This window comes from Capricornis sumatraensis, chromosome 16, assembly GCF_032405125.1.
Source record: "Capricornis sumatraensis isolate serow.1 chromosome 16, serow.2, whole genome shotgun sequence".
NCBI lineage: Eukaryota > Metazoa > Chordata > Mammalia > Artiodactyla > Bovidae > Capricornis > Capricornis sumatraensis.
In genome coordinates, this window is record NC_091084.1 from 73,978,991 (window position 1) to 74,000,366 (window position 21,376).

At 37.3% G+C, this 21,376-nt stretch overlaps 1 protein-coding gene across 6 annotated transcripts in view; it reads left to right on the forward strand.

The window, feature by feature from the left end:
• The window catches only part of TTC17 (tetratricopeptide repeat domain 17), a 124,385-nt gene that overhangs the window by 14,951 nt on the left and 88,058 nt on the right, over positions 1-21,376 (forward strand). For 3 of the 6 annotated variants that reach the window (XM_068988337.1, XM_068988338.1, XM_068988342.1), the window contains exons 2-9: positions 7,624-7,713; positions 11,061-11,230; positions 11,867-11,978; positions 12,214-12,345; positions 17,793-17,902; positions 18,489-18,633; positions 19,070-19,209; positions 20,634-20,794. In XM_068988337.1, the coding sequence (XP_068844438.1) occupies positions 7,624-7,713; positions 11,061-11,230; positions 11,867-11,978; positions 12,214-12,345; positions 17,793-17,902; positions 18,489-18,633; positions 19,070-19,209; positions 20,634-20,794 (1,060 nt within the window). The remainder of the gene's footprint in view (positions 1-7,623; positions 7,714-11,060; positions 11,231-11,866; positions 11,979-12,213; positions 12,346-17,792; positions 17,903-18,488; positions 18,634-19,069; positions 19,210-20,633; positions 20,795-21,376) is intronic. The other 3 variants (XM_068988339.1, XM_068988340.1, XM_068988341.1) reach the window with 3 other exon arrangements.

Below are 21,376 nucleotides of genomic sequence, written 5' to 3' on the forward strand. Positions count from 1 at the left end.
GTCTAGAAAATGTTACATTTTTTGGCAATTATTACAGCCAGGAAGTTGTGTAAGTCTCTCTTAAGAGTCGAGGCTAAACTGGTATTTTGTGAACTTGAGCTTCTCTAGCCCTGAAAGGCCACAATAGTTGGACTTAAATTCTGAAGAGAGAGTTGCATGCTAAGTCCAGCAGCAGTCTTTTCTGCCTCTCTCATCCTGTCCCTCCAGAGCCCTTCGCACTGGCAACTGCAGGAACCTGACAGGGCCACAGAGCTGAGGGCCCTTAGGTTGTCATTGTGAACTAGATTTGAGATAAGAATGAGAGGGGAGAAAGGAATAAGAAAATACAATAGATACTGTCTTTTTGACTGTTTGGCCCCAGGTCTCTGTGAGGAATTTTTTTCTCTGTGTATATATAAGGGAAAGCTAAAGATTGTTTCTCAAATCGGAGCTTATACTTGTCATTACAGTTGTTTGGTTTTTTTTTTTAATACAAGAAGACATGTTGCATAGCACTATATAAAGTTTCATTTTAACAAGATGACCTGTTCATAGCTCTTTAAAGAAAAGAAATACTTTGTAAATTTAAGTATACCTGTTCACTGTAGAAAAGGTCAGAAAACACAAACCAGAAGAGAATAATCATCCAGCTAGAAAGCACCATTCATAAAATGCAATGTATAAACTGTCAGATGGATTTTAAAGAAAGATTTTTTTATAAGTGTTTAAAAGGCAAAAATACATATGGCTGACAAAGAAATTAAAATATGTTCATGCTTTTCTTGTGTTTCTGAGTGTATAGAAACTTGGTTACTATTGTTATAAATTTGAGCTGATTGAACTATTCTGGAGAAAAGCTAGTAAAAAATACAACTTTTAGAAGCCAGTCCCAACAATCTCCATTCTGGGAAGGAAACAATTTAATAGCTATTTGAAAAATTTAGGGGCTTCCCTGGTAGCTCAGTTGGTAAAGAATCCACCCGCAGAAGACCCTGGTTGATTCCTGGGTCGGGAAGATCCACTGGAGAAGGGATAGGCTACCCACTCCACTATTCTTGGGCTTCCCTGGTGTTTCAGCTGGTAAAGAATCCACCTGCAGTGTGGGAGAACTGGGTTCAATCCCTTGGTTGGGAAGATCCCCTGGAGAAAGGAAAGGCTATCTGCTCCAGTATTCTGGCCTGAAGAATTCTATGGACTGTATAGTCCATGGGTTTGCAAAGAGTCGGACACGACTGAGCGACTTTCACTTTCAAACAATTTAGGTGTAAGGATACTTATCCCAGTATTGTTAAAAGGAGAGCATAAATTTTAGTAGCAACTTGAGTAAATGACTTTGATATAATTGTTGTTGTTGCCCAGGTTGCAGTTGTTACTGTTTAACATAAATGTCATCTACTAAATATGATAATGTAAATCTGTATTTATTGGGAAAGAAGTCTGATAAAATTTAGAGAAGAGAGAGGGAAAGGATATAATAGAGTAGATACATTATCTGATCTTTTTAACAGTATATGCATAGCTATATATGTATATAAATGCTGAGAAGTTACCCTGATAAATGTATTTGACAGCAGGTATCTCTGAAGTTGAAAGTTCAAGTAATTCTAAATTTCTTCTTTAGATTGTCTATAACGTGTCTGTTTTTATATACCATATATATTTAGCCTGTAAATCAGAAAAAAAAGATTATTTTGTTACTAAGTTTTAAATTGGAACTTTCTTAGAATTAAGCAGCATGAAGACAGAGAGGGCTGACTTTGTCTGTGATACAGTGACCAACTTAACATCAGAAATAGCCACTGCTCACTGGAGCCTTGGTGTCATTTGACGAATTGACAGTTGAAAAGAAGCTCTTAACTGTGTCTTTGGAAATAGTCCCTGCCTAAAATTCATCCTAAAGGAGATCAGTCCTGGGATTTCTTCGGAAGGACTGATGCTAAAGCTGAAACTCCAATACTTTGGCCACTTCATGCAAAGAGTTGACTCATTGGAAAAGACCCTGATGCTGAGAGGGATTGGGGGCAGGAGAAGAAGGGGACGACAGAGGATGAGATGGCTGGATGGCATCACCAACTCGATGGACGTGAGTTTGAGTGAACTCTGGGAGTTGGTGATGGAAAGGGAGGCCTGGCATGCTGCGATTCATGGGGTCACAAAGAGTCGGACACAACTGAGCAACTGAACTGAACTGAACTGAAAGAAAGTACATGTTTGTATGAGCAAACTGAAAGAATGACAACTTCATTCATTTGAATATCAGATTACTTCAGTGGTTTAGACTGGTTAAAAGTGATACTTTAATAATAGTGTTCGATCTTTTATAGAGGTAGGATTTGGAAAATGTCAGGAATTTTTAGAAGTCATTAGGTTGGGCTCCCTCAGTTTATAGAGAAGGAAACAGGAGCCCTGGCAGAAAAGGTGATTTGATTTAACCATCACAGAGCTGGTCATGGTCAAGTCAAAGGCTTATTTTTTCCTGATTCCTGATGGCTTAGCCACTTTACCTTCTTTCCAGATAGTCATCAGTAAGCCATGATGCCTTAGGAGATAGAGAATCTACCAAATGTGATATCAGATACTTTCCATCAAACAATCAACAATTATCATGTACCTAAATAAGTAGGTGTTAGTTGTTCATTCGGGTCTTTGTGACCCAATGAACTGTAGCCTGCCAGGCTCCTCTGTCCATGGAATTCTCCAGGCAAGAATACTGGAGTGGGTTGCTGTCCCCTTCTCCAGGGTATCTTCCTGACCCAGGGATCAAACCCAGGACTCCTGCATTGCAGGCAGATTCTTTACCATATGAGCCACCAGGGAAGCCTGTTATGTACCTAACATGTACATGAAAGCATATAAATACTGAGGGTAGAAAGAGGAATTAAAAAAATATTTCTTTAGGAAGACACCCATACAATAAAGAATGTAATAAATGTTAATACAGAAGTATATATAAAGTACTATGGAAGCTCAAGAGAAGGATGGTTTCACACACACAAAAAGAAATAAATGTCATTGGAGCCAAGTCAGTTGGCCATCAAAAACATAAGAAAAGAAATGCATTCCAGCTAGGGGAATTAGCATATACAAAGGCACAGAGGCTCCCAAAAGAGCCAGGAGGATTAGAAGACACCCTGGACAGAGGTCCTCAAGAAAAGTAGCCAGAGGTCTAGCAGTAGCAGCAAGACTTTCAGTTTTGAAGTTTGTCATTGGAATGTTGAGACAAGTTCTAAGCGTACAGATTCGGTTTGATCAGGGCTCAAACAGTGTCACCAGAATAGGTTTTTTTCTGTCCTCATTGGTCTGCTTTTTTAATCCCATTCTCAGGCTCCCCGTGGGTATAAGAGAATTAGTCCCCAGTAGCTCAAATAAAAGTTCTGCACTAGGGACTGTACAGTTGGTTAATGTCCCTTCTCAGAAAAAATCGCCAAGATACCAATGGGAAGGAATCCACTGATCAGGCTCCCCACGTGGGAAGGGATGTTTCCGGCCAAGCAGAACAGGCACTTTTGCCATGAGGAGGAGATTGCAGGTGGCTGAATAGGAAAAATTGTAAATGCTCAGTGAGTGGGACATTGAAGGTAGAGGTGAAGTCTTGGGGGGGTCTTCTTAAAGATTTTTCTCTATGTTTTCCATCATACTGTCTCAATATTTAAATAATATAAAATCCAGAATAAAAGATTTAAATATTCCTTCCCATATTTAACCTAAGGACATTATATGTGAAGAATAAGTTGCTGTGAGGGGTGGAACTTATGTTACAGTAGAAGTGTTCAATTTCCTGTCATAAAGGACCAGCGGAAAGTGATTGATTTTGGTTTCTGTTTTGCTGTGCTGTGCAGCTGCAGGATCTTGGTTTGCCAACCAGGGATCAAACCCAGGGCCCCTGCAGTAAGAATGCTGAGTCCTAACCCCTGGACTGCCAGGGAATTCCTCGAAAGTGATTGGTTTTGTAGAACTCAAAAGTGTTTATATCCTTAGATTGGTTATTTTAAGTTTATAGTGTTCACCTTTTATTTCACTTGGCAGTGAAGTCATTACCTTTATATAGTGATATTACCATGTGATTTTACAGAATTCACAGAGACAGGACTCCAAATTAGAGATATAGAAATTAACAGTATCTTGAAGATGTCAGCAAATGAAATATATGAAAATGAACCTGACAATGAATAAGATATTTACTGCTGTTCTATATAATTGGATACATGTAGCTATAAAATATATGAAAAGGAAAATAAAATTGACTGTTATATATAGGTTGAGATTTTCTTTATTAAAATAAATTGCTGTGGTAACAGTGAAACTGTGTTAACCTGGAAGTCTTAAGAGAATGAATTATTTTGAACAGAATTCCATTTAGCTAATTTCCAAACACATGGTCAGTTTTTCCCTGCAGTTTAAATTTTGCCCTAAAATGTATTTCCTACTTTCTCACCTTTTTATTTACAATAAATTGAAAATAATTTCGGTTTTTCTTTTTAATTCAGGTCATTATAAGCATCATTTATTATGCTGTGGAAGTAGTAGGATTGTTTGTCCTTTTGTGAAAAAACCATAAAGTGCTCGGAGGTCTTGTGGGTGCATTATGTCATGTTTAATCTGTTAATGCCTCTCTGTAATTTGTCACTCTTTTTGCTCTTGGGCTTATAGCAGCCACTTCTAAATGCTAAAGGTTTTGAAGGGATATTACCACTCCTCCTTAAATTGTATATAAAATCAGAGTGCACAGGCTGCACATGTTGGCTCATAGTGGGCCTGGTTGATAGAGGCTTAATATAACTTTTGTTAGTTGAATGGATGTTGTAGCATTTACAAAGTTGTAATCTTTCTTAATCTTCTAAGGAGGAGAGAGATTCAAAAGGAGAAAAATTCAAGCTGATGTTGGCATTTGCCAAAGATAGTTAGCATGAAGTCTTAAAATGTAAGCACTTGAAGGTACCTCAGTAAGAATATGCGTCAGGCTATAAATCTTCTGTAATCAACCCTGATCTGGCAGAGCTCCATGCCATTTGCTGCCACGTCAAAAAGAGAAGCACAGCTGTCAAGCTGTCAGTGGACTCCCTTCTGCTAATAATTTTACCTTTGTACCTTCTCGAGCTACTATATCTTTGTTGCACTCAGTGCTTCAAGGAAATGAAAAGTGCTTCCTCAGAGTTCAATGTTGGCCAAACCCATGCTATTCAAATACGATAAAGCCCTGGTTCTCTTGTGTCTTTTTAATCTAAAGCTAAAATTATACTTTATTCATTTGTCTTATTCTTTCACTCCACTTGTAGTTCTCCAAATTATCAGATAAATAGACTGGTTGGGTATTTTGGAATGGGAATGTCACACTCCCACATTCCTTCTCCCTCCCTCTGATTTTTTTTGTTTTTGTTTTTTTCTAAAAACCTCATTTAAATACACTTATAGAGAGGTATGTTAAATCAGTACCTCTCGAGGTCTGGCTAGTTCCAAAGTAAAGACTTTCTTTGACCTTCTATTAAAGCTCTTTTGCGTTCTGACCACTGGCTGTAGCTTTTACATTTTCTCCTGTAAAAATTTTGGTGTGCTGTAATATATTACAAATAATATAATATACTATATTGTTGTATAAAAGATTGATGGACTTTGCAGTTTGATCAGGTCATATTCAATATAATTACTTTCCCTGCCCTTTTGGCATTTGACTGTTGAATATGTAAGAGAAGCAAAAATTTCCACCCTTTATTGAGAAACACCTACCGTTTTACTTGTAGGCCTTTGCTAGGTTTCATTGTTTGATAGAGATTAACAGCTCAAGTGGTCAAGTATAGGCCTTGCTATTATATTTTTAGTGCCTTTTAAATTCAGAGTACAGTTTTAATGTAAATTCCAATATAGTAGGAAAGCCAGGGGAAGCAGTGAAGGGATTTAGTTATAAAAGAGAGACCCTGGGCGATGATAATTATCCATCACTATATAATGGTGATTATGTAGTTCGGATAATTGCTATGAAAATATGAGTGGAAGTTACTCCAGACTAGCATCTCTTTTTCTTCTGGCATCTCTGAGACGGTAGAATGAAGAAAGGCGGATGAGTTTTGTATGCAGTCACCTAGCATCACCCAGTACTACTGTGCGTGTTACTAAAGCAACCATTGGACTTATTCCATGTTATTTTTATTCCCTCTTATTATTTATTTGTTGGCCATACTTCGTGGCTTGCAGGATCTTAATTCCCCAATCAGGGATTGAATCTGTGCCCCTGGCAGTGAAAGCATTGATTCCTAACCACTGGACCACCAGAAAATTCTCATTCCCTCTCTTTGATTTTTGTTTAATAGGCTTGCATTTACCAAGGTCTATGCAAGGCTATCTTTTGCTCTTAAAAAACTAGCTTTAAAATTAATTAATTGAGCTGCTGTCAAGTTCTTAGAGATTACACGAATGTAGTTTCTTCTCAAAGTAGAACTTCTAAAGAGCTAGTACATAATTTGACAGTCTAACCCTAAGGGATACCAGGAACTTCATTCATGGCTTAGGTTCCAAGGCCACTTTCTTAGATTTTCCTGAAATTCAAAAAGCCCCATGTGTGTGTATGTGTTGTTTTCTCCTTGTTATAAACATATATAGACAATTGAAAAATAAACAAGTGTAAAAAGTAAAAGATATAAATGTACCTCTCTTTTTAATCCCACTTTCCAAAAGTAAACCAGCTTAGTTTTTAGCATATCCGACATGTATACATCTAAGTCTATAAAAATGTAATTTCTTTAAAAAAAATAACATGCTTATTCTTTATCACTGTTTTAGTTAATTACGCATTGTGAATGTCTTTCCATGATAGTAGATCTAATTTTTCTGTATCCCATTCTATTGGACAATTGATTTCCCTGTTCCCTCACTGATGGACTTAGGTTTGTTTTTGTTGTTCGGTTAGGTTTTTTGTTTGTTTTCAGTTAAAGGCAATATAGTGAACATCTTTCTGTGTATCTTTGCCCACTTGTTTAAAGAATGCCTATAGTTTCCTAGAGTTTATATTCCTAAATCAAGGGTATGTAATTTTAAAGTTTTGATACATGTTGTCAAATGAGCCTCCAAATAATAAGTTTATAAGCCTGCTGCCAGTATATAAGGATTCATTTTCCCTACATCTTCAACAACATAGTTGCTTGTTTATGATTCAGAAACTTGAATTTTAAACTCTTAAGTCCCAAGGTTATTTTATATAATCTCTGATTTATGGTTTCACAAATAGCCTGTAAAAATAGATGCTCTTCATACTTTTCCTTTTATTGCTGCCATACTTGTTTAGATATAGAATGTGTTATCAAGACAAAGCAATCTTTTTTTTTGTTAGTATAGGTATAACATATATTTTAAGGAATTGATCATTCATTTCCAAATACTTCTCTTCTTGAATATTTCTTATATTACTAGTCCAGTCAGGATATTCATTTCAAAACCTTGCTCTTTTGAGTTGGAGTTCAAGGGACAGCTACTGAACCTCTCATTCTCTTTGCTGAAATTTACACATGATCACTTTTGAAATACCCTGTAAATTTACTGAGCACCTCACACTGACTAATGGCGATCGAACAGTAATTTAAGGCATATTGAAACTTTATTAATCCAAATACATTTTAATGAAATCTGAACTTTTATCTGTTTGCTTGCTTGCAGGTGGATTCACCTATGAACTTGAAGCATCCCCATGACTTAGTCATATTAATGAGACAAGAAACAACAGTTAACTACCTCAAAGAACTGGAGGTGAGACAGCTGGACAAGCAACACACAGCTGATGCGTGGTGCATTTCACAGGAGCTGGAGAAGGCAATGGCAACCCACTCCAGTCCTCTTGCCTGGAAAATCTCATGGACAGAGGAGCCTGGTAGGCTTCAGTCCATGGGGTCGCGAAGAATCAGACATGACTGAGCGACTTCACTTTTACTTTTCACTTTCATGCACTGGAGAAGGAAATGGCAACCCACTCCAGTGTTCTTGCCTGGAGAATCCCTGGGACAGCAGAGCCTGGTGGGCTGCTGTCTCTGGGGTCGCACAGAGTCGGACACAACTGACGCGACTTAGCAGCAGCAGCAGTAGCACTGTGGTCAAAGAAGAATTGAAACCTGTTATTTCTTAATTCTTCTGACTTTTATAGGAATTTCTATTTTTAGATCATACTTTTCTTTTCTTTTTTTTAAATCAGAATGCCATTTGAGCACCAGTAAGAGGAACAGAATACTGGACCCTTGGTTTTATGCCTCATTCTTGACTCACGTGTCCTTGAACAGCATTTCCATGTATAAATATTTCCATCAAATATGAAGAGGAATTATCTCAAGATAATCGTGGAAGGAGAGTTTGGGTAAAATATCAAAAGGAAGAATGGTTTGAATACCTCATAAAAATATAATTATGTTAGTTCTCAGGTAGAAAAAATTAGGATCTTAGTAGTTTGTGTTATTATGACTGAGGTGAAAACCATTCATCACTTTGCATCTTGAAAACTCTTCCTTCATTTTTATTTTATATTGAAGTATAGTTAACAATATTGTGTTAGTTTCAAGTATACAGCAAAGTGATCCAGTTATACATATACACATATTTATTCTTTTTCAGATTCTTTTCCACACTTTGAAAAGCTGATATTTATTAGCACTAATAATATCTGACCTTCTGGTTTCTATCATTGATTTTTGTAAACTGATTTTTCTTAGTAGTGAATAGTGTTAACTATTTGAAAAAGTTTTTTTTCTTTCATATAACCCCCTCTTAAAAGTTACAGTGTAAATTGAATTCAAATTTTAATGAAACTTTTAAGTTGCAGGAAAAAAAACCCAATTTGCAAAATGAGATTTAGAAAATTGTTGGGAATAATAAGAGTAGAATCAGAGTCTTAGAAAGCTAGAGGAATCATAAAGATCATCCTCATTTCAGAGGTAAGGAAATAATTAGACCTAAAGACTGAATTGCCTGATCTCATGAAACAAGTTATGGCAGAACCGGAGGCAGACACCTTATCTCCTGGCTGTTTACAGAGATGAAACCAGGTAGCCATTCCTCTTCTCATTACATAAAAGTTCCCAACTTCACTTATATAAATTTAAACTAGTACATCTATTAACAGTAATGTAATGAGTTTATACATAGTACTTAGTTTCTGCTTCATATACACAATGACAGATGAAAGACAAAATAGAAATGAAAGTAAAATATAGTCAGGTCTGAACAAAACATAAACAATCTCCGTAGAGTTGAAAATGGAACAGAAAACACCAAGTTGAGAACGTAGCTAAAACTATAAACCTGCTGGTCGCCAAGACCAGGAATAGGTTCTGCTGTCTGATGTTCATTTCATCTCTGTGGAGTAAAGGGAACAACAGTGTTCTGTGCAAGATAAAGGAAGACCACCAGGTTCACTACTGCTTGAAGACTGGGACGGAGCACGAGAAGAGTCTGGTGGGAAAAATTTTAAAAAGGCAGGAAGACAAAACAAAACCTAATGACCAAACAATGAACCAAGCCATCTAGTGGTTCGATGAGTGCATCTTCAGTTTCCTGAACACCATTTCAGGGCAGAGTGTCACTTTGGGTTAGAAACTCTAAAATTGTACGATCTGGCTTTGGACTTTGGATCTAGATAGAACCTGGAAGCAGCTACAAAACTGTTAGACCCAGGAGATGGTCATGGAGTGGTTGGGAGGAGACAGAGATGGAGATGGGGTGAAGGATGATTCCAGGAGTTTTGACCCAAGCAGTTGATGTTAGATGAGGTTGGCTTTAGCTGAGATGAGAAGACTGAAGGAGGTATAGACTGGGGAGGAGGCTGGTATATTAAGAAGATGCCTATTAGGAATCTAAGTGGAGACATTGAATGAGGAGTTGGTTCTTCTTGTGTAGACTCCTGGGTAAGGGCTTGAGCTAGAGATTTAAGTTCATTTATCCTTCTTAATCACTGACACAGGAATAAATCCATGAGACTAGATAATACAGTTCATCTTCAAAGTAGTGACAACTAGGTGTACTTCTTAGATAGCAGAATCAATACCAGAAGACAATAGCATCAAATGTTAAGTACAGAATTTTATATTCTTTTAAATATAGTATTTTATATTCTCTAAAACCATCATGCAGGAGTGAGGACAAAGCAGTTTCCTGACATACACAGTTTACTAACCACAGACCTTCACTATACTGACCAATGTAGATAAATCTCAAAAGCATTAAGTTTAAGAAAAGGAAGTTGTAGAATATACAGTATGATACTATTTATATAAAATTTTAAAACAGTGCTATATGTTGATTTTAGAGATATGTATATATAGTAATATTTAAGAGAATAAGGGCAGTATAGTAATATTTTATAAAAATATACATGAAAATGATACAGAAAACATTCCGGATAGTGGTAACTTGTTTGCTTGCTTCTGTATTTATAATATTTATTTTTTTCTCTTGGTCATGCCATGTGGCTCGTAGGATCTTAGTTCTCCAACCAGAGACTGAACTTGGGCTCTTGACAGTGAGAGTGCCAAGTCCTAACCACGGGATTCCCAGGGTAGGGGTAACTTTTGAAAGGGAGAGAGGGATTTCAAAGACAGGTAAGAGGGGCTTCAACTATTTTTTTTTCTTTTAGAAAAATCTAGAGTATGGCAAAATGTTAAGATTGGGTAGTGGAAATATAGCTGTTATATAATTCCTCTATACATTTGGGAAGAAAATATGAGTGGCAGAAATGTCTCTCAAACCTAGTGACTCCAGCTAGTACTATCAACACGCTGGTTGTCTTGAAGGACTGAAATATGACATGTTTGGACAATTCAAGGTAGTTTTAATTGCTGAGCATCCTGTGCCCAGGAAGTTGTTAAATATAGCTTTATAGATAGTTAGAGATCATTTCATAAGGCACTTACGTGCCAGTATTACACATGTCATGTTCTCTTACTTTTTGTATATGGACACTTGTTTTGAGAAACTCATTCATGTCAACTAAGGTAACCAAGAGCATATTTAGAATTCTCTGACTTAGTCAACACATTAAATTTTTTCCCTTACACGGTATGTAGGTTGTAATATTAGAAAAATCCAGCAAGTTCTTATTTTCTTCTCAACAGAAGCAATTAGTTGCTCAAAAAATTCACATAGAAGAGAATGAGGACAGAGATACAGGACTGGAACAGAGGCATAATAAAGAGGATCCAGACTGCATCAAAGCCAAGGTGCCCTTAGGGGACCTAGATCTATATGATGGCACGTACATAACTTTGGAGAGCAAAGATATCAGGTAAAAAAAATTCTCTTTCCAAAAATAAAAGTACTTCTTCCTGAACAGACATTTCTCAATTTGAAATTATTTCTCTAATTAGAAAAAGCTTCAATAACTGATAACTATTGAAATTTGAAAGTTCAAAATATATACTGTGTATAGAATTCTTACAAATCGATTAAAAATATTTATCATCACAGTAGAAAATTGAACAAAGGACAAATGGTCCATAAACACATGGAAAAAAATATTTCTCGGTAATGATCAAGTAAGTGCATGCTAAAACATATTTTTCATCAGATTGGAAAAAAATATTTAAAAATCAGTAACTGGTAAAATATGGGAAAACTGTATACAAAAGTGTAAATTAGTTTAACATTTCTAGAAAGAGTTTAGCAGTGTCTTATTAGCTGAAAAGTCTGCAGTCTTAACAGTCTGTGACTTACCTATTATTTTCTCTTTAACTCTTGGTTTATCTCCTTTAAGTTGAAATCTCAAACTAGTTTCTTCCAATAGCAACTACATGAAAAAGGTATGCATGTTGACTAATACTGATTGTAAAGTGAGATGCTTTGAGAATATGATTTAATTAGGGGGAAATTTGGCATTTCTTCACTTTTCATTCATTCATTACTCCTTGCCTCTTGATTGTAGCCCTGAAGATTATATAGACACAGAATCTCCTGTCCCTCCAGACCCTGAGCAACCTGATTGTACTAGAATTTTAGAACTTCCATATAGTATACATGCTTTTCAGCACTTGCGAGTAAGTAGAGAAATTTGGGGGGCCTCATCTTCATTTTGTTCTTTCATCTCTGGCTTAGTCATGCTCTTTCTTTTCTTTCTTCTCTCATTCCAAACAGCTTTTTGTTTTAACAGACATCTCCTACTTTTAAAATTTCTTCAGAATAAACACTCTTAAGATACCGAATTGTAATCTTTTATGTCTTATAATCTCCTTTTTCTTTTCTCTGTTTTCAATCTTTTCTTCTTCTCTTCAGGGTGTACAAGAGAGAGTTAATCTTTCTGCACCGCTACTACCTAAAGAAGATCCAATCTTCACGTATTTATCTAAACGATTAGGAAGGAGTATAGATGACATAGGTCATCTCATTCATGAAGGCCTGCAGAAGGTAAGTCATCCGTGACTAAAGAGCCCAGAGACCGTGAACAGGAGGTAGTTTTCTCAGAAAATGTCTCCCTAGCTTGTTTTTGTCTAGAGAGTGATTTTAAATCCTGATCACAGTAGTATAAACTGTGTAGTTCAAAGTTAGGCAGAGGCATTGACAATCCAGTCCCCTTTACCAGGGCGAGATGCTACAAAGTTTTATTTGAACTAATTCTTGAAAAAAACAAAGTATAACCTAATATAAGCAACAGGGCTTATAGGCTAGGTTATATATTTTGAGTGTGAAGGAAAATTTAACATTAGCATCTTTGATATATAACTACACATAGTAAATACATAGATTATCACTGTTCTCTGAACAGGAAAAAAGTCACCACAATAAAATCTTCATGTAATTTTCTTTTAAAGAAACATCTACTTTAAAAAAATGGAATGCAGAATTATGTAACAGGATCCCAGAATTTAAATGTATCATTGAGGATAGCATGTGGGAATTTAGAAATAGTTTTTGCTCTTCTCTGTGCCTAAGGAGATTCATAAAATGCAGGCTAGTTTCTATGGAGTGGTATTAAGTAAAATGTGTAGTTATAATATTTATATACAGTTTACTCAAATATATATATATATTTATACTGTTACCCAAATATATGTTTATTCAAATACTTTATATAAGATTATTTTTGTAGCTAAGTTACCTTCTTCATCTTGTTTTTCTGAAGGTAATATAAAATACCGCATCCCCAGAATTGATGAATAATAAGGGAAAACTGGCCTAGGATTTAAAATATCCTTCAGAGAATTGTTAGTTGAAAGTAGATCATAGTGGTAAGTGCTCTATAAAAAATTAAAATAGAGGGTTTATTGGGTGGCTACTTTAGATTAATCAGGCGGGGTTATCCTCTCTGGAAAGTTGAAATTTAAGCTGATACTTGAATGACAAGAAGAAACCAAAAGTCAGAGATGAAGGAAGAGCATTCTGGGCTGAGGCCGCAGCCCCGAAGCCTTGATGAGCTTAGGAGTGGATGAGTCAGCTCAGGCCACCATCACAGACTGCCGCAGACTGGGCGGCTTCCGCAACCGAGCGCTCGCAGTCCTGGAGGCTGGAAAGCCCAGGGTCGTGTTGCTGGCTGATTCAGTCCCTGGTGAGGACTCTTCCTGGCTTGTAGGTGGCCGCTTTCTGGCTGTGGCATCAGGTGGCTTCTCTGTGTGTACTTTGGGGAGGAGTGGCTGCGAGGGGGAGAGAGAGAGAAAAATCTTGCTCTTAGAAGGGCACTGGCCCTATTGGATTTTAAACCTTTGTCACTTCTTCAGAAGCCTTCTCTTCAATATAGCCACACTAGGGGTTAGAGCACCTATATATGAATGCTGAGAGAGACACACATTCAGTCTATAACAGGTGTTATATAATTAAATTCAGGTCAGTGTGGCTGGAGCCTGGTGAGCGAAGGGGAGGGTGATAGGGAATGAAGCCAGAGAAGGTGACCAGGGCCAGATTATCTCGAGCTCTGAGAGCCAAGGTTAGGACTTTGAATTTTATTCCAGGTGTGCTGAGAAGCTGAAGCAGAGAAGGGACATAATTTAATTAGTGTTTTTTAAAAGTACACTCAAACTTGTATGGAGAAATGACTCAAGGAGGCCAAAACTGGAAATAGACCGGTTAGAGGGTTAGTGCAGTAATTCAAGAGGGAGGTGAAGATGGTTTGGACCAGAATGGTTAGTAGCGGAAATGAAAGGACTTAAACTATTTCAGAAGATGTTTAGAAGCTGCTTAATCAGATGTGGAGAATGAGAGAAAAAGAAATCAAGGATAATTGCTTAATTTTTGACGTGAGCAACCTGAAGGAGGAGCTGGTTTGGTGTAGAAGAAGATTAAGATAGAGTTCTGTATGGGTCAGGTTAAACTGAAATACTTTTATGAGTCTAGAACTCCAGTAGAGGTCAGAGCTGGGTTTAGAGAGAGAGAATAATTGTTAAACAGGGAGACTTTGTAACCATGGGATTGGATAAGGTCATCTGGAGAAGAGTGAAGTTGGAGAAGAGGTCCTGGGTCCTCCTATGTCATCTGTCAAGCAGAGAGGGAGGAGGGGCCAGCAGAAGCCGCCCAAAAGGATGTTCAGAAGAATGTGGTATCTAAGTGCCAGGCAGAAAAAAAGTGTTCAGTAGAGAAAGAATAATAAGTAGTGACATTCCAGCATTTATAGCTTTGGCAAGAGATTTAATAGGAAATCTTACTGAAAGATTTTTCTTTAAAGATTTATTTTTCTCTTCCAATATGATGTGTAGAGTTATCTGTTTATCATGTTTTCAGTAGTTCATGTTGAATTTTTAATTTATTGTTTTGTCCCAATTCACAATGCAAGTTTTAAAAACAGGTTAAAAACCATTTGTTGATGAAAAAAGAAACTTTCTCAAAAGGCTACTAAAAGACAGACTGACGCCTAAGTCATAAATCAGTTGTGAAAGAATATAGCATCTGCTCTTTCTAGAACCTACCAGTTCAGTTCAGTTCAGTTGCTCAGTCATGTCCGACTCTTTGCAACCCCGTGGACTGTAGCACGCCAGGCCTCCCTGTCCATCGCCAACTCCCGGAGTTTACCCAAATTCATGTCCATTGAGTCGGTGATGCCATCCAACCATCTTATCCTCTGTCATCCTCTTCTCCTCGTGCCTTCAGTCTTCCCCAGCATCAGGGTATTTTCAAATGAGTCAGCTCTTCACATCAGGTGGCCAAAGTATTGGAGTTTCAGCTTCAGCATCAGTCCTTCCAATGAATATTTAGGTCTGATTTCCTTTAGGATTGACTGGTTGGATCTCCTTGCCAGTCCAAGGGACTCTCAAGAGTCTTCTCCAACACCACAGTTCAAAAGCATCAATTCTTCGGCGCTCAGCCTTCACCTTTCAGGATGACTTGGGTAAGAGGGGAGGAAGCAGTCCTGGGTGGCCCCAAAAGGCAAAACTGGGACCAGCCAAGTATGGACCTCAGTTCATGACAACAGGAGAATTTCTTCTAACAGAGCGAGCTGTCTTGGAATGGATTAGAGACAGCACCGAGCATGCTAAGGACAGTGAGGCCACAGAAGGCCAGCAGGAGCAGAGTTTGGGATTACAAGACCCAGGTTCACGTCCTAATGTTGCCCTTTCTGGGCTCTGGGATCTCGGGAGCCTCAGTTTCCTCACCTGCAAAATAGGAGGAGTACTAATGGAACACGGGTTCCATTAAATGAATTCAGGCCTTAGCACAACCTTTGATATTTCGTGTATTTGCTTGTTTATTGTCCACGGGGCTTCCCTGATGGCGCAGCAGTAAAGAATCTGCCTGCAATGCAGGAAATGCAAGAGACGTGAGTTCAAACCGTGGGTTGGGAAGATCTCCTAGAGGAGGAAATGGCAACCCACTGCAGTATTCTTGACTGAAAAATCCCAGAGACAGAGGAGCCTGGTGGGCCTACAGTCCAAAGGGTCACAAAAAGTTGAATGCAACTGAGCATAGCATTCCTTAGCCAACTGTACTTAGTGCTAAAATCTTTCATTGCATTACTCAAAAATCATAATTTTTCCTTGAAGATAGAATACTTAATGGATGATTAAAGCAGAATTATACTGGTTTAATCTTAAAAATAGCTTTTAAAAATAAAATAACTGATCCTTTTTAAAAAACAGACTACATGAAAATCTATAAAAGAGAAAGTAAAACTTGTCATTTAAAGTCAGAGATAATTACTGTTTTATAATATTTTGGAGGGTTTTTTTTTTTAGTTTAACATATTTTTATAGTTACACCTCTTTTGTCTTATGGTTGATGGTTGTGCTAAGTCTGTTTCTGCGCATGAGCTTTGTCTCTTTGTGGTGGGTAGGGCTGCGCTCTAGCTGCAGTGTGCAGGCTTCTCATTGTGGTGGCTTCTCTTATTGCAGAGCGTGGCCTCTGGGACATGCAGGCTCAGTAGTTGTGGCTCACTGGCTTAGTTGCCCCGCATGTGGAATCTTCCCGGACCAGGGAGTGAACCCACGTCCCCTGCATTGGCAGGTGGATTCTTATCCACTAGACCACGAGGGAAGTTCTTTAGTTAAACCATGAGGGAAGTTCTTTAATTAAAAATTGTTCTCAAGGATAAATTTTTAATGATGAAATTTGGGGGTAAAAGAGTAATCACATTTTTTAAGGTTTTATACGTACAGGTTGTTAAACTGTTTTGTGCCTCCCCCCCGCCAAGAAATGCTCTACTAACCTACAGTTAATATCGGCAATTAATATACACTGTAGCCTGTAGTGAATACTGGCATTCTGTTCAATCTTTGCCAATTTTTAAAAGAAAAACTTGCATCTTTTAGATTATTTTTTGTAGTTAAGTTTTGTGTTTTTTTTCACCTGCTAAGTAGCCATTGTTTCATATTTTTGAATTGTCCATGTTTTTGGCCCATATTCTCTTGGCTTTTTGTCTCTCTGTTTAGATTTTTTGGTTTTGTTTTTGTTTTTTTTATTTTACTTTACAGTACTGTATTGGTTTTGCCATACATTGACATGAATCCGCCACGGGTGTACATGAGTTCCCAATCCTGAACCCCCCTCCCACCTCCCTCCCTGTATCATCTCCCTGGGTAATCCCAGTGCACCAGCCCCAAGCGTCCTGTATCCTGTATCGATCTATCTGTTTATTAAAGATATTAAACGTTGGCTGTCATATGTTTTTTCTGTTTTATCTTAAATTTTATGACTTTTTTCATTCTGAATTTGAGATTTCTTACTTGGGTTTAAACTTACATTGAGTTTTTGACACAGTTCAGTTTAGTGTTTTGACCTCTCTATGGTTGTAATCAGTGTATGTTCAGGGATAAAAAATCGAAGCCACGAAAGGAGAAAACCTGTCTGCTATCTGAACTTCTGTTTAACTTGACTAAATAATATACTTATTAATATATAGAAGACATTTTTAGCAATGTGAAGATCTGAATGAGTTTCTGATCACACTGAGAAAATGACAACTAAAAATACATCTTTCACAAAAGCATTGTATTTGCTTACATACATACCTTCATTCAGATGTTTAAATAGGAAACTTTACAGTATGTTGATTTCAGGAATTTCATGTTAGAACAACTAGCATTTCTAAGTAAGCTAGATTCTAACTTCTGAAGTCCTGAAATAGGGCCCAAGTTGTGGCTGCTTGGTGAGATTGTTGGCTTTATTTCCCTCTTGGAATGATAGCCTAGGGTTGGACAGTCTCTCTGTTTAGACCACACCTTAGTGTACTTGTTCAACTACTAATTAAAAACCTCTTTTGATACAGATAGTTTATTTGTACTTTGCCCTCTGCTTTGTCACTACTGTGTAAGTCTTGATCTTTACCAATTTCAGACGGCCTAGAGTGGTAACGGTACTCATTTTGAACATTCTGAGTTGAAGAAACTATCTTGAGTTATGTTTGGTTGTCATTTTATGTATTTGATTTCTAGAACTCTTCCTCGTGGGTACTGTATAACATGGCTTCATTTTACTGGAGAATAAAGAATGAGCCATATCAAGTAGTGGAATGTGCCATGCGCGCTCTTCACTTCTCATCCAGGTAGGATTCCTGCCCTTCTGGACCTGTTGATTTTCCACATAACTCAGGACTGTTAAATATATATATATATATATATAAACAAAGAGAAGCGTTGTATGTACTTACTTTCTCCTCGGTCCCTGTTCCAAGAAATTAGTCCAGTCAAAAATGGTAGATGTCAAAGAGTTCAAAACGATAATGGTATAACACGCTTCTGATTTCTGTTAAGGAAAAAATATGCGATATAGATGCCCTCTGACTTACTTGGGACTTGGAAGTAAGGACCTAGGCTGGAGAAATTATCGAAAGTTAAATTTTTCTCAAAGCAAACGTCAGCCGTAAATACATTTTAAAATCATAAAATGTCTGCCAGCCTTGATTTTTGTGGCAAAATTTGTAGCCATCAGATTGAGTAAGCACCATCAATGATGTCAAATGAAACATTAGGATTTTCTCAAATTATTTTCCCCATCTGTAAGCAAACTCAAAATTGCTTTCCAAAGCTCAATAGCTTTGAATGTAATTTGCACCTGTCAGGTAGTTACAGATAATTGTGGAGCACAAGCTTCTTTCCTGACGTCTAATTACATCTCTCCTTCTCTTGTAGGCACAATAAAGACATTGCCCTGGTCAACTTGGCAAACGTTCTGCACAGAGCACACTTCTCCGCTGATGCTGCTGTTGTGGTCCATGCAGCTCTGGACGACAGTGACTTCTTCACTAGCTATTACACTTTAGGAAACATATACGCAGTAAATACAGCTTTTTTTACATGAACCAATCCAGTTGCTCTTTCCTTTTTTTTTTTTCCGAATAAAAAAAATACCCTTTTCCTTTCTAGACAAGGGAAAGGGGATAGAAATGAAGAAACCTTAAAAAAAAAAAAAAAAACTCAAACAATAATGAATCATAAGTGTCCTAACCTCTTGACAAAAAAGAATAATAAATTGATAGGAATATTAAACTTCTTTAGTGTAGTCCTCTTAAGATAGCAGTTATTTGAACTGAGCCATCCTATACAGCATCGCATCATGTTATGGAGGTTTGGCCACTGATTGAAATAATATTCACTGTATGAAATTTGGTGTGATCTCATGAATCATAAGGACATTTGGACAGACACAACCAGGCTAACATTTTTCCCTCCTGTGTTTGTGTATGTGTGTGTGTTTGTTTTTGTCTCTTTAGATGCTTGGGGAGTATAACCACTCAGTGCTCTGTTACGACCATGCTTTACAGGCCAAACCTGGGTTTGAGCAAGCTATAAAGAGGAAGCATGCTGTCCTGTGTCAGCAAAAACTCGAGCAGAAATTGGAAGCTCAACATAGGTAACTCGGAGGAAAAAATTTTACTAAAGCACTATTTTACTGAAGCACAATAGGATCATAGGTTAGACCTGTACAGGGTGAAATCAGTGTTAATTTGTTCATTAGAATTAAGAAAAACACCTTTTCACTTCTACTAGTCCTGTCCTTTTTCTCCAAATCCAGGAGGCTTAGCACAAGTCAGTGGTTGTGTAAATGATTCTAGGTACCAGAGAATGTTTACAGTACATGCCATCATGTAAATCTTTACAATCTTGATCATCAGTTACTTGTATGAAGTCTGATGAAGGAGGGGGATACTGCCAGATGCTTAGTAACTCTATAGATTACATTTTTATTTCCATGAATTAGACTGTCAGTAAACTCACTGGCACATGCTATGTTCGATCTTTCTCCCCTTCGACTCCTAGGGTTGGGCTATTATTTTGGTTAAGTGATGTTGAGAGAGATGATTTGGCCCATGTTTTACAGATGTGTATAAGTTACACAGTAATAGAATTCTGTTGTACTTGGTCCTCATACTTAATTTAAAAATGTACTGTATTTAATTCAATAAATAATAAGACCAGTGAAGGAACTTCATATAATTCAGAAGTGAATTGTTCATCACGTATAAAATTTTGAGTCTGATTATTGAAGAATTCAGTGGAGATTAGGATTTCATTGAATTTTCCATTTAATGAATAAATTTTCCATTTTCCAATCTGTTTAAAAGCCTGACGTAGTCAAAAAGGAAAGAATGATAGCTTGTTTATGCCTGGCTTCTGTTATACCTGCTCAGAACTTGCCCTTGCTGAGCTTCTTCCAATATTATGCTCTTCTTACACAATCTGTTCAGCTCTTAAGTCTCCATATGTTAAGTGTAATAAGTAATCAGATGTTTGTGACTAAATATAATGAAGCTACTGATTTATTGACATCAGCTGGTAGAGAATATTCCTTTCCAAGCAGTTTCTGTGGTTTTCCCCCAAATCTGTAAACCAAGGAGCTCCAATGCAAGAGCCTTTTTTGTTAACCTTTTGTTTAGGTAGAATCAAAAGAAAAGAAAAGGAAGATTCTAGAAAGGCTTTGAATGTCTGTGGAACTAATCTTTGTGGAGAAAAACAGAGTTGTTAAATCTGTAGAGCTTTGTAGTATATCGCTCTGTGTCTTTTTTGGCCCCTGCAAAGTCCACCACACCATTTAATGTCATTAATTGCTGTATTTATGAGAAGAATTTCACATGTCTTTTTACCACCCAAATATTAATAAAGCGGTAGCATTTATTTAGCCCCATGGTTCTTGAGACAGTGGTACAGTGGTTGTTTGCTAAAAGTAAAAATCTTGCAATTTTTGCTGAGAACCAGAAAATCTGTGTATTTAAGTGGGCTTAAACATTTACAGTTTTGAAGCTCTGTAACTTTTTCCTGGCATTAAAAAATGTTAAGATCCCTCCAGCGAACACTGAATGAGTTGAAGGAGTATCAAAAGCAACATGACCACTACCTGAGACAGCAGGAAATCCTAGAAAAACATAAGCTGATTCAGGAAGAGCAGATCCTAAGAAATATCATCCATGAGACACAGATGGCAAAAGAGGCACAATTAGGTAAGTCCTGATTCCAAGTAATTTTTAAAGGCAGATTAGGAAGTTCACGTCTAGTGTGCTTCACTTTCAGAACTCTCATGTAGCCACGAAGCAGTGTAAAGTTGTGCTTATGATTTCCTTCAATCTTAAAATGAAATTATCACTGCAAGTGGACTGGAGGCCTAGGAGCCAGTTTGATCCTCCTAGCTTTTTTAACATTCACATTTTAAAGTAAAAGCCAACTTTTGTATCCTGAGTCCAACAGTTTTTTCCCCTCTGTGGCCAACACTGATGCTTCTCTAACTGTAATATGCCTGTCAGTCTCTTGGAAATCCTGTCAAAATGCTGATTCTGATTCAGGAGGTCTGAGGTGGGGCCTAAGATTCTTGTTTTTGTAACAGACTGCTATTTGCTGCTGGTGGTCAGAAAGCTCACCCAGAGCAACATAGCCCTACAGCAAGTTAATGCAAGCCAGACACACCATGGGAACAAAAAATCCACACTTTTCAGCTAACACTGGCAGAAAGACTACATGTTCTTTTTTTCTTCCATTAAAAACAAATGTTTTATTTTAGAAGAGTTTAGACTTTGTCTTAAGCAAAG